Source organism: Charadrius vociferus, unplaced genomic scaffold (assembly GCF_000708025.1).
Source record: "Charadrius vociferus isolate BGI_N301 unplaced genomic scaffold, ASM70802v2 scaffold455, whole genome shotgun sequence".
NCBI lineage: Eukaryota > Metazoa > Chordata > Aves > Charadriiformes > Charadriidae > Charadrius > Charadrius vociferus.
In genome coordinates this window covers 5,808,934-5,823,224 of record NW_009648550.1, presented here as the reverse complement: position 1 = coordinate 5,823,224, position 14,291 = coordinate 5,808,934, and the positions used below count along the sequence as shown (strand labels likewise).

Below are 14,291 nucleotides of genomic sequence, written 5' to 3'. Positions count from 1 at the left end.
TGCTTTCCTTTACAACCAAGACAGCTGGAAATGAAAGAAAGCTGGAGTGGGGAGGGTGGGGGGGGATTCTAAACTGCAGTTAAAGCAAACTAAAAATGTGTATCTGAAGAATAGTCAGCCCCCACCAGTACTTGCCACTTTTTTCCTCCCAAATTCTTTATTACACATGGGACACTGTTTTTCCCCTGCTGCCATTATCCATCCATCTAAGAAAACTAAGCATGTTATTCCTGTTAAAAAGCCTGTTAGGAGATACTCCCATCGGTAGCAGACGAATGGACTCTTTTCAGTAGTGCAGTGCTGACTCCAAGAATGACAAATGCTGGATGTAACGCTGACCCAAGGTTTCCACAGTGCACTCACCCTTTGCTCATTACTGCACTGATCGGTATTTCAGTACTAACATACTACAGTGTCCATTTTTGCACCTCAACACAAAAATACACTGCATTGCTACAACAGAGGAATGAGCAATTTATAACCAAAAGGGCAGTTTTTATTAACCACCTGTCCTCCAAAATTTACCCTATTTTTCTCATCTGACCAAAGCATAGGAGAGCAGCTCAAGCTGTTTATTACTCCACTTCCAACACTGCAAGGGACTGTATGACACAAAGAAAAAAACCTTTCTAATTCTGCTCTAATGCAATTTGCTTTTCTATTTCAACAACAGGGTTCTGATAGGACTGCAACCAACCTTTTGTTTAGTACAGTAATTATAATGGGGAAATATTTTTACTCTTCGAAGTCAAAGATTTCTTAAGTGACTCCGATTTGGCTTTTGTACCGGTGACCCTGGAAACCCTACAGCTCCCAAGTGATTTATTAATCAGTAGAAAAAGAAAGAGACACAGGACTGCCATGCTTTCCTGCTACTGAATGTACACGATGTGTCCAGTGACTTCATCTTCAATTAATATTGCTTGAACAACCACAGAAAAATGGCTCTGAACTAGCCTGGCTCTACTATACTGCATGATAACATGTTCCTCATGTGAATCCGATATGAAAACGCCCATTAGGTACAGCCACAGTGCTCCCCATTACAGACTGATCAGCAAAGTCCGCTGGCCACCTGAGGATTTGAGTGGTAAGGTGCATGGAAACATATCAGATCACTTCTGTAACTCCTCTACAACCTATGGAGCTGAAGGAAGACTTCAGCTGCACCACAATGAATGCTATGAGAGGAAACACACACACCCTGCCCAGAACAGGCAGCTAGGAATATGTACATGGGATTAAAGTTAAGCAGTTGGGAACTTTCTGACTAAACATGAGTGCATCTAATGAAATTAGGCATGCACAGCCTTAGAAAGTCCAGAAAAAGGGTGGGTTCACTTGCTTCTTAGATGGACGCAAGCTTTAGGAACCTAAGACCCAGCGAAACACTTAGCTGGACTGAGCAGAAATTAGAAAGTGTTTCGGGGAGACACAAAGCTGAATTTAACCAGCCAACTTGTAGGCTGGGGAGAGTATATCTTCCCTTTCAGAACCCCAAAAGGCCAGCAAATACCGCGGTTCAATACCGTATCACTATCTGGTAGGATTTGCCATGCTGTTCTCAATGCGATTCGCTTATGCAAAACTCCCTCAGCATGTGCACTTATCATTCAGTTGAGCTTTTCTGCTTTGTTGGAAGCAACTCAGAATCTACGCACTGTGCAAAGCAATCTAGATGAATGGATTCACAGCTTCCCTCTGAATCACGTGATAACCAGAAAGATTAGCAGAGAGATTAGACTGAGGAAAATGGACTTCTTGCATTTCTCATTTTTTGATCAATAACAGAAAAAAAAGGGAAAATAAACCAGAAGCAAGTCAGTCCAGAATATTCTTTCATTTTAAATTGACAGAGTCAGACTACAGCTGAAGCTGCTACTTTGGTATACAAGGGGATAATTCTGTTTTTTTGCTATGACTTAGTAGTTTGCAAGAAGAACTCTAACAAGATTTTTGTTTAAATGACGTTTAGATAACAGCCTTTTTAAAACCATGAGAAAGGACAGCCTGTGTTTACAAAAGTGACAACTCATCAAAGCAGAAACAATAGATGACAATGTGACTAACAAGAAAAGAGGAAAATGACGCAGAGAAAAGAACAACACCCACAGCATTAAATACAACGGCCACTTACGCTTTTTCCAGAAAGGCGTCCCTTGACATGTTCTGTGCCAACAAATTCGTTGCCAAACTGAACACTTCATCTGACCATTCCTATAGAGAGAAAATGGGATTAAATGAAGCCTCGTTTAGATGTTTACTTACACAATGCAAAATATTTTCAAAAATTATAGCGTTAGTAAAAAGGGCCTAATTAAAGTCTGAACTTGATTTTTCCAATTACAATTTCCTTCCTTCTCTGTGAGACCTGATTTTCTCATGCTACAAAAAACGAAGACTGTTACACATATTTTTTAATGATGCTTTATTCTACTGAATTGAAAAAAACCCCTCAATCATATGGATAAATGTCTGATGCAAAACATATTCAAGTTCCTGGAAGATGGGCAATAAATGGTCCAGAAAAATACATTTTCTTGTGTGTTGGACACTGTTCTGGTTGACACACTAAGGATTAAGAAAGGAGCCTTTATATCACATTCTTGTAAACGAAGCTGAAATGGGCTTCGAGCCCTCTGAAGACAGACAGACAGGAGAGGATGGGATACAGACCACACCATAGCATGACTCTTGCTACAATGTCTCCTCCTGTAAGAGTTTGTTATGAGAGGCTCTGCATCACTCTCTCTACAGATCAGAGAGCAACTCATATAACAAATATCGCGCCTTATCTTTCACGGTGGATACTGAATTAAGCACCGTATCCACGATCTTAGCAGCCAACATAAGAAAAATGCTTAAAAAAAAACCAAACCAGGAGAAATATATAGGAATAAATTTAAATTATTCTGATCTATCGCGAAGAAGATGCAACTCCAAACAGAAAAGCTCCTCTTCCCCCAACTGTACAACCTCACACTGTGGTCCAATCGCTTGCTAAATTATTTTTCCCTCTTGCTACCCTGACCTAGGGAAATGTCCTCTGGCTGCTCGACAGCTTCAGCACATTTTTCCTTGCTAACTTGGTGCTTATTTACAATCTTTAATCGCAAACCTTTTTTAAGCACAACTATGGTTTTGGATTGGCTTTCTTTCACCCCCGTAAAAGAAAGGAACGAAAGTAAACAGTGCCTTTGCAAACAATGCAATATATATATATATATAGTGTTTTTTTTTTACTTCCTGAAGTTTTCTGGGTTTTCTCTGCAACTAAAATTGAGTTTCCTTCATATCAGTCCAGATCCAAAATTCCTATCACCACACACCCTCCCAGATGCATACTATTTGGGAGGTATTCCTTCTCCTTGGCTCTTCTTTTTCTTGAGGAAAAATACAAAATGGTGATTTCATTCTGACAAAAATTGATAATGATGAAAAGTATCATCAACTTCCAATGAAAGAAATGTTCCTATGTCACTTTGGAGCTTATGAGCTTGTTTTACCTAAAAAGCCCCAAGTTTCTGCATGACTAGGTGATCAGTTTTTGAGGTTCAGAAGTTACCATCTTTTCTAGTTTTTTAATGTGCTAAGATTTGTTCCCTAAAGCTATCAGATCTTGTTCCTGAAACCGGTCTCACACAGTTGCCAATGAAGAAGAGCTAAGGCTACCTACATGCCTACAGTTATGAGGGCCTTTGACATCCTTCAGCTACCAGATCCTTAAGTCCACCCCATTTACAACCTCACCCCTCAGCAGCTGAGACAACACCTCTCCCTGTGACTGGTATTTCTGGCAGAGAAACTTTCTTCCCTCAGACACAGACTTGTTCTGGAGGTAAACCGCTGCTGCTGAGACAGTCCTCCCCTCCACCTCTCATGACCACTTCCTTTTTTTTTTTTTTTTCTTGTTTTTTCCTTCTTAGATATAATTTGAAAAAAACAGGGGTGTGAGAAAGAACAAGAGGAGGAGTTGAGTTCTTTAGCAACACCACTGCTTTGCTGTGACTCTTGGAACAGAAAGCGTATTAAGTGCAGCATCTTTTTTTCTTCTTGGCAACTCATTTTTCCAGGCTCAAAATAGGCTCATCTTGTAAACACTGCTTTGTTTAGGCACTAATAATAGCAGTTAAAACTTCTCCCTGTGGCACTAATGGCTGCAAAGATTAGTGGCAACATAAAATATTATTTAGAAATTGAAAATACGTTGGCTTTTAACACTTCTTGATAGACTTTGTTTTGATCTCACTAATTCTGCTGGGCTTAAAACTGAAGTATTTTGTGGAAAACAGAAGTGCTTCAGCAGCATCCCGCACCCCAGCTCTTCCTTCTCTTTGTCCAAGCGCTTGTTGACAGGAATGTAAGGGGAACTCAGTTATTAGGTGCCTATCACAAGCATTATTTATATAAACAGCCTTGCCATACTCCTTCGCTAGCTTTGCCTGGCTCTTCAAGTGATCACATCGCTCTTGCCAAATATTCTAAGGGCTACCTGTGGGCTGAGCCCGTTCTAATGATGCAGGTGCCAAGTCAACAAGTCACAAGCAATACTTGCTCATTGCCTCTCTCATTTTAGGGTCTTAATTCCAGCCACCACAGAGCCACAGCCAAAAAACCAAGATCAGAAAACATGTCAATGATCACATCATCTTTCTAGTCACTGGTCTGAACCCTCAGCAGGAGGGGAAACAACAGCCCTGAGCACAGACCCGAAGAAACAAAGGAGATGCTTTGGACCGACTTTGATGGGCTTGCATCAAGCTGTGAGCCAAGATGTGTCTTTCCTTGGTTTTGCTGCATGGTGCAGAGTAAAGCCCATGCTTTAACTCCATGCATGATGCACTCTGAAGCTGTCTTTATGAGCAGCAGCGATTCCAGAAGGCAGCGGTCGGTGAGAGTGCTCCACAGGGTAGAAAGCTGTTATGTGTAGAAAGAAAACAGCCTACTGTGGAAAGGTTATAGCAGCCTCCGAATCACTGCGGTAGCTGCAGACCCCTGTACAGATGCAATACAAAAGGAAAATATAAATCTGGGCACTTTGAAATGGGACTGCACTAGTGCCAACAAACTGTTTGCAGACTGCAAGCCTCTGATCCTGTTTGGTAGGGGAAGAACGGAGCCTTCCGACATTCAACTCCAAGGAAGTTGCATCCATCATGATAAGAGCTCCCTGAACTCGATCTCCTCTTGCCTATGTCCTGTAACACTAATTTATATTTATATCATTCCTGTGAACTTTACTAACAAATTATTTAGCTGTTCTGTGCGTTGGCAGGTAGCGTATAAGCAGCAGTTCATTTGGAAATCTGTTGCTCAGTGAAGTAATTTTTCTTCCCTGTTACATGCATCAGGATACATACCGTAAGACATTCATCTCAACAGAAGAGATGAGACTTTTTTCATAAGAAAAGACAGCACACATTCTTGAAAACACTTCTTTCAAATCAGAACTGACTACGTGTGAAGACAATGTTTCTCGCACATTCGTTTTTGATGGGAGGTTAACAAAGCAAGCTGCTGAAATTCCACACTTTCAGCATCCTTATGAATTTTATTTTTAAAAATATATCAAATGGACATGATTTTATATGGTTTTACCATTTTATTATATTGATCAAGCTCTTAAATATGCCTAAGAAGCTGGAAAAATAAAGACATATACTGAAAAGCATAGTATAGCACAACTTATGAATCATCTTTGACTACATCATTTTACTTATGGAGGAATTAATCAGCTTAGTGATCCAAAGCTTATTGAACTGAGGAGAAAGAGAACTCCTTTGGCTCTGGATAGGGATCTGTATGGCCAGGATGGACTAGTGTGGTGAGAACAGAGTTGGCACGTGAGGCACAAAAGAGAGCGAGAGGAAAGAGATGGGAAAGATGGGATGTTCACTTCTGAAGTTACTGGATTTGGGAAGAGCATGAAATACTGTAGAGGAGACACAGAGGTTCACAGCTTGAACTTCTTCATGTTGGGAATGGAGACGGAGAAAAAGAGCATCCTCTCAGAACAGGGTTTGAGAATAAACTGCTTTCTTTATCCTGGCTTCTGCAGTGCTACGTTTGTGGATGTTCACAAATCCTATCCCAACACAGAAACACCCACCTGAAAATAAGCAAGCACTGTATCAGTGCTACTTCTCTTCACCATCAGGACGTGTCTAGCAATCTGCCCTTCAGACCATTACCCAATGAATTCCAAACTGCATTCTTTGAACAAACCAGCTGCTCAATGCCCTTCAGCTCATCCCTAATGTACTTTAAACCTTAGTTACTTTCTCCTGGAGTGACTACAACATCATTTCTAGCTCTGTATTTAGTTCACTTAAAGCAAGCTGAATAGCCCAAGGCTCATATTTTCATAATTTTCCCACAACTTGGCCAGTGGATGTGATAAACAGAGTTTGTAGCAGAACAAGAAGTCTTCTGCAAAGGAAGAAAACCCCATAATCAACTAATTTTAACTGCCTCACTAAGACTGCTAACAGTTTACTTTGCCTTTCTCCTCCAAGGGAGGACTGATTGATACTTGTCACACACTTGAAAAATAAGGCATCACAAATGAAGGGTTAATCTGAAAAATATTCATGCACTGAAAAGGGAAAGGTGGGGGAGTTTTTCACTGGCATTTGCTTTCCCTGGAACATCAGCAAGAGGACGGGTCAAAATTCACATGTGTAATGTTGAAAACTTCTTGTATTTACATGCCTTCTCAGAGCTCCCCAAAGAAGTGATTTGTGCCTGATGTGCTTATTTATAACAATTTCTCCGAGTCACTACAAGGGTCCTGGAGATAAGGACCAGATTCTGTGGTCTGGCTCATATAAAGTTGGAAAACATGTTAAAAAAGGAAGAAATTTTGGATGCATTCAACAGTGATCAAACTCTGTTCTCACTGAAACAATCAGGATATTTAGAAAGATTTCAAAGCAAGCACAGCTAATCTGCAATGCTTTGAAAATCCCATCCCCAGGCTACAGTGCCTGATTGATAAAATGGGAATTTATTTGGTCTACCGCATTTAAAAATAACAAGGAAGACTTAGATTCTTAGTTACTCAGATCGTAGGAGTTACTCAGGATTTAGAGCAGTCAAGCTTTTCTAAAACATGGTTTTATCTGCAGTATTTTTAAGGTTCCATTACCTAACAGAAAATGGCCCTAAAATACCAATTTTTCTACTTTTTTAGCAACTAGATTATCATTCACTGATTGCTGGCTAGACAGGGAAGACAATAAGGACATACACTTTTGATTTAGGTGATTTTCCCTCTTCCTTGTTAAGGCCTCACAATTTTTGCTGGTAAAACTTTAGCACGCCTTTTCCTTTTCATCACATGCTTAGTTGTTTTGGGTTTTTTTTGTTTTTTTTTTTACCTGAAGAGTTGTTTCAATCACTTTCACTTTTGCAGTGTTAAGATTTCTTAACCACCCCTATAGAGTCTAGCTGTGCATTTTCAAGTCTGAGGACAGCACCTCCCACTCAGCAGTCCATGAACCACCATGAACTCATTTTGTTTCTATTCTTACATACCAAAGAAAACAGTAGAAATTGTGGTTTTGCCAAGTTGACCAATTGGCTAACGAAGACTAGCAGAGACAAAAACCTGGTAAGCAAAAATACATCCTCCTAGCTTAAGGTTTTCATCCTATGACCTTTTTTCACCTGGTCTGACCATCCTTGTTGCCTGTGAGGTGTCAAAATAACTCCTTATTGTTGTTAAGTAACAGCAGTCTACAGATCTTTTTAGCGGAATCTAATGGAGTCAAGGATGCAAACCGTATGAAAGTGTGTTCTGTGCATGGTTATCTGGATGCTGTCATCAGTCTATCTACATGAATGAAAGCAGAAAGAGGAGTAGCTTTTAAATGTCAATTTGGAATAGATAAAGAGCTCGCACTTCACTGAACAAAACTGAGTCACATACAGAAGGTGCAAGAAGGAAAAAAAAAAGCATGCGCTAAATTCAGTCATAACTTGCTCGTCACACACAACTGTGTTCTTTGTGGCGTGTTGGACAGAAATGAAGGGACTGTATACATGCATGGTATTGCATGTACTAAGCTACTGACGTTGACTTCACAATTCTTATCAAGGGCTATCAGCAGACAAAATGCAATGCTTAAAATTAACCTTTGAACATGAGCAGAAACAGTCATATGAGTTAAATTAGGTGCCTGATTGCTGACATTCTTCAGTAGACAAGGTAGAGCTGTAGATTCTCACTACTCTGATATAGGCCAACCTCAAAAAGTCAAGCATTTACCAACCTCAATCTCACAGATGATCCATAATTTTCACACACTTAGAACAAGCATAAAAGGTGGTAACCACTGAAAGATATTGATATGTGTTTGGAGACTCACAGTATACCACTTACAACCAAGTAAAAATTTGCATGTACCATTATTTTCACAGTGCTTATGTGTGCTGAAGATGAGCACACGTATCAGGGGCATAAACTTTGCTGAATAAACTCGCTAAAAAAAATGACTGCCCATTACTTCTTGTGTACTGAGCTGCTGAATAAACTCGCTAAAAAAAATGAAATGACTGCCCATTTCTTCTTGTGTACTGAGTGGCACTGCTCTGTAACAGAACTGAGGTTCATTTCATAGCAATCTCCACTTTTATCTCATTTATCCGTATCTCAAAACAATACTTTAAAAACATTAATTCTATATGACACAGATGAATGTATATTACCTTAGCTATATCCTCTTGGAATGCCACCAAGTTCAAGTATGATATATTGACCAGGTCTGGACCATAGACAACAGTTATCATTCGATTTTCCAGTCGACCTCCTAGGTTCCCGGCATCCAACAGTTCGCGCAGTTTTGGATCCTGCGGGTAAATACATCACAAAATAGTGAAAAATCTTTTGCAAACACTTACACTAAAAGGTGAATATTTTTACAAATACTTCAATTTTGAAAACTTGTGTTATTCTGAACATTTTAAATACAATGGCACTAGGTTCTGATCTGGTTAATTAATCATGAAAATATTTAAAGTTTTTAACCCAGGATAAAAATAAAATCGTTACTGTAAATTCTTCAAAGCCTCTGAGCTCTGCGTTGGTACAGTACAGACAAAACACTGTCTGGTCGATGGCTGCACATTCCTATTCCGAGCTATTAAGTCTCATAAGATAAGCATATAGAAACTGTTTTGCTCATCAAACTAACACAATCTGTCCAAAGGCTACCGGCCTCAGCACAGAGATTCTCTATCATTTCAATGGATTTTAGATAAAGCTCAAAATGAGAATTTCGTTTTGCCTAAGGAATTGAGAAGGCTGGAATTAACTGTCTTGAGCATTATGAAATGAATAATGTTCAGTGGTGATGCCCTCACCCTCCTCCTCCTTCTTCATGTCCAAAAGGCCACGTACTATGTATACTGTGCGATATACTCTGTTTATATTTAGGTTTTGGTATTTTTTCAGGTTTATATCCAATATAGAAATTACTACAAAATATTTCTGTGAAGGAAAGGTATATTCAGCGACTTTTATCAGGCAATAATAGCCTGAACCTCAGCTTCATTGGTAGCGTATGCATGTGAGAAACAATTTCAGGTTATTTTGCAACTCTACTAGTTTCTATTTGGCTGCAGCATTTCCAAGAAATGCACTCAGTGTTTTTCTGACTCAGAAAACTGCTTGGTCCTTGGCCTCAAGATGAAGTTTATAAAGGCGAAGACAGATGAAAAGAAGCCCTGCATGACTGAATTCAATCCTTTGAATAGGGCCAGTATAATTTGAAAGCTCAGGCTTCCTAGAAGGCAAGATTTCTCAGTCTGGTAGAAATACTAAAAAATGGCCAGCAAATAGTATCACTATGGGATGACAGATTCTGTGTAGAGATCAAACAATTTCAAAACTGACACAAATATACACTGCAGTTCACATTTCACTCTCACATGAGCCCCCCCCATCCCCCCCACCCCATCTGCATATGTTTAGTGTTTATGGTACTTCTTAGTATTTAATAACTTTTGAATAAGAATCTAAATCTCCACCAACCAATACAAATTAAATTTAGTGTAACAGGATGATATGCTTAAGATGATGAAAAGGACTATTTTTCATGGATCTCACAGGAAATCCTGTATCGATAAGACCTCAGTCTAAAAGGCATCTCCTGACCGGTATCATATCTGCTTGTAGCCAATGGAGCCATGCACATGTTCACCAAATACCTCACAAGGTTTACGAGAGCATTTTAAAGTATGGTGTATTAACTGGAAAGAAACTACAAGGCTGTCTATCATAAAAAGCTGAGCCTCATTAAATATTGGGCACAATGGCAAGTGCTGCAGGAAAACCAACAGAATAATCCTATTTGAGGGTTCTGTAAAGAAGGAATATGATTGTGCTCCGAGACAGAGAAGATTTCATGGGTAAACAAGTTAATGACAGGCTTTCACATAAGAGAAAAACAGAAGAGGGATATAAAAGTAGTAGTTGCATTCCAGAGATGGGAATTTGAAGGAGAAAGGCAAAGAAATTGTGTTAATTTACACCTAAGAGAAAAGCTAGAGAAATACCCTGAAGATGCTAAGTTAGTGATGGTGTATTACTAGATGAGTTACTTTCTCTTTTAATTACAGGCTGAATGTTACAAAGTGCTGTTTAATTTCTCTGGGAGACGAGAACTCACCTGCTTTTTACTCTGTACCATCTCAAACCCAAAATCAGACTGATAAATGCTTCTGCTAAAGGGCCTGTCTGGGAAGAGCATCGTTCTGAACTCAAACTGAACAGGATCGTTTATCTGGTTTTATTCTCTTTCACATATTTGTCATTCCTTTCTTCTTCAACCTGGGTGAACGTATTGCTCACCGCTTCATTCTTGGTGATATCAACAAAAGAAGAAAGAAAATAACCCTCTTCCTTTATATTTAGTGTCAACTATGGGATGTCTCTATGGTGGAGACTATACTCTAGTTAGTCCAACATATGTATTAGCCATGCATCACAGAATAAGAAAGAGACCTAGTTGAAATGGGATGTTTTTCCAAAGCAGATTTATCAAAAGAGAAGTTATCTGGGACTGGGTCAGTAAGGGTTTTAGAAGTTCAGAGTATGTGACCAATCAGCCAATGTGAGTATGAATTTGCTCTTCCGAAACACAGGATTTTTCTCCAGGTTTTAAAGGCAAGAATTTAGACAGACCATCATTTTTGGGTTGCTGGGTTTGGACAAGTAAAATGTTGAATTCTTCTATTATGTTAAAGACTCGTCTAACCAAGTTTGAAGCACACAGTCCCTTACAGCAACACATTATCTGGCTGCCATTCAGCACCTATTTATAAAGGGCATACACTGCATGTCCTGGGCTATCTCAGCGTAACCTGCAATGTGCTCCACAGACTTAAAATAGATATTTTTATTATAAGTTCAGTGGAAGAGAATAATTTTGATACTAACAGGTTTCACGCCCTTTTTGACCCCTGCCATGGCTGCCTTTGCCCTTTAAGGGTGACAGCTGCATTTCCACTTGTCAGTGACAACTCAGCACTTAACTGATGATCTAGGTCATATTCTTTGGTCCTTAAATCTGAAGCTCTCAAACTTAGATACCAAACCACACTGTCAGCATTTCATGTTCTTCGTGAACAGCCCTGCTCCCTTATTACCACACTTATCTTCAAAAAATACTAAGGAGACGAGCAAAATATCCTTTATAAAAATCTTGAAGACTCTTGAAGCTCTATGAATCAAAGCCCTTATTTTAAAATGTCAGCAAGTTTTCCTGTGGAGATGATAGGAAAGCACATAGAAAAAAAAAAAAAAAAATCAAGCAGCAAGACCAAATTTAGCTTCTTTTACGTAAATCAGATTGTTTAGATTTTGGTAATTTCATTTTGAGGAACGAGACTGAAAGTCTGCTGCTGTTTGGAACTGCATTTGACATACTGGCTCATGAGCGGGCAGATTGGGTTTTGGCGTAAGCTCTTTGCTAGACTGGGGCCTTACGATGAACATATTGAGCTCTTTGAGAGACATTCAGAGGAATTATACCTATTGAATATTGATGATAGTAATTTTTTAAACACCTGAGCTACCGAAGTGCTATTGTGTGAGAGAACACATTCATGAGATGCTCGATAAATAGTAGGCTATTGACAATACCCACCTAACTCATCAAAGTTCTCGTAGCCCAATGATTTAAGTCTGCTTTCACGTTTTCTGACAAAGCAGCATCCTTTTGCCTCTTTTACTCACAAGGTCTAGGTGTCAGCTTGCTTTTTCCCTTTCACTAAAGTCTATCAGGAGCTTCAGCTCAAGGACTGGAGCTGCCTGAAGACTTGCCCTGAAACCAGGTCAGGAAAGCCATTGTTTCTGATGGGATACCTCTGTGGTTAAAGGGCGGACAGATTCCCAGAGGGAGATGCGAATTGTGAGCATGCAAATACAGAGGAGGTGACAAGGATGGTATTGGCAGCACAAACAGCTTTAAAATCCATTAGAAATAAGATTAACCACATGAAATTGAGGCAAAAGCTGACCAGAGGACTATCTGCTCTCATTTGGTAAAAAGCCTTCCCTATTTGGTTCTGCTGTCTTGACAAAACTATCAAAAGAAATATACCTTAAATTGATACCAAACAGAAATAGAAAATAGAAAACTTTAGCCAGAAACGTGAAAAACAAAACAACAAAAAACCCCTTATGGAATCCCTACAAAATTCATGAATAAATGCTGAATAACGATGTTTTGTTAGAAATCAGGATCCTGCAGACAGATGGATAAAAATAGATTTCAATCAGACTTCCAAAACTTTCTGCTGTTGTATTCTCCTTTCACTGGAAATCATAAAAATAATGTCAACTTAAAGAGGCTATTCAGCCACGTTAACAACAACCTCCACGAAGACTGCTTTCAGCTGTGGTTGGTGTTATTAAAATGTAGCTCTTAACACTTAAATTCCAATTATTGTGTGCTCTGCACATTACAGTAAATGCCGTAACATCTTTTAATAGTATCCCCATCTCTTTAAACTTTTCTCTGAAAACTTGCAACACGCCATCTGTCTGAGAAAATTTCCTGGGTTTTTTTAGTACATTGTCATATATATATATATATGTGTGTGTGTGTATATATATAAAAGGCTGCCATGCAGTTCAGTAAACCTCAAACACTGATTTAAACACACCAAGGGGCAGCAGGTCAGCTGGGGTTTCACATCAGATGTAATGCACCACCTTTTGTTACTCATGCTTCCCAAAGCTACAGCACCAGCCCCCAGAGCAGCTGTCTCTGATCCCAGACCTACATTAAACAGTACAAGAATCTGTTTGATGCTGAAGATTTTCCTTGGGGTTTAATAGTTACATATGATGTGATGGCCAAACTGGGTGATTATCAAAAGACTCAGCCAGAACTTCTGGGCTGCTAGAACAGTTGTGTAATTAAAGTACTATAGGAATTGGTTTTGGTGTTTGAAGACATTAATTGACAATGCAAACAATCTAAAGGAGTCATTATAGAGCACTCATGTGCATGCAAAATGCCATACTCCCTGTCCCCAAAGAGCTACCAACTGAAAATCATTTTCTCATGCATCTCATGCAGTAAAACATTGTCTTTAAGATATCAATTAAATACTTGAGTCCTACTGAAGCTATAGGTATGAAAGGCATCCCAAAGCCTCCAAAAAGTAAATGGCTAAAAAAACACGCCCAAATAACCCCCACTAACCCCTACATACAAACTCAGCGTTTATCAGCCATTTTCATGACTTCTGTCAATTGCAACTTCCAAATGCTTTCTGTTTCTGGTACTGAAAATATGAGATACTCCTTACTTTAAAACACTGTATTTAGTGAAAAAAAAGTTTCAGCGAAGCAGGGTTTGGTAGAACTGTACATGTTGTTGTACATTTTTTAACTATATTACATAACTATGTGAGTACTTGAGAACCCCCTAAACTCTATATCATAATGCCAAATTGTTCTATTTGTGTCCTGATAACTTCAAGACTGGAAAGGTTCAAAAAACGGGCAACAGAATTTAATCTTAGACCCTTGCTCATCAGAATAAGATTTCCAAGCATTCAAAACTGCATTTATATTCATCTAGTTCTTGATGTATCCCAGGAGAGGAGAGATGGGGGAAAAGAAGCATAATTAGATAGCTACATATGCAAAGAGTTTTCCAGGAAACACTCAAGTTTGTGCTTAAATTAAACGAAGAACCTTGCTAAAATAGGACCTTACATTATGACTCTGTTGAAGGCAAAACTCCCACAGATTTTCTTCAAATAGAACAAAGTCT

The 14,291-nt window shown here is 39.1% G+C and overlaps 1 protein-coding gene across 1 annotated transcript in view; it reads right to left on the bottom strand.

Moving 5' to 3' along the window:
• PLCB1 (phospholipase C, beta 1 (phosphoinositide-specific)) overlaps positions 1-14,291 on the bottom strand; it is a 394,102-nt gene that overhangs the window by 152,062 nt on the left and 227,749 nt on the right. The window contains exons 4-5 of the mRNA XM_009886082.1: positions 8,710-8,850; positions 2,138-2,217 (exon numbers count right to left, since the gene is read on the bottom strand). Coding sequence (XP_009884384.1) covers positions 2,138-2,217; positions 8,710-8,850 — 221 coding nt within the window. The remainder of the gene's footprint in view (positions 1-2,137; positions 2,218-8,709; positions 8,851-14,291) is intronic.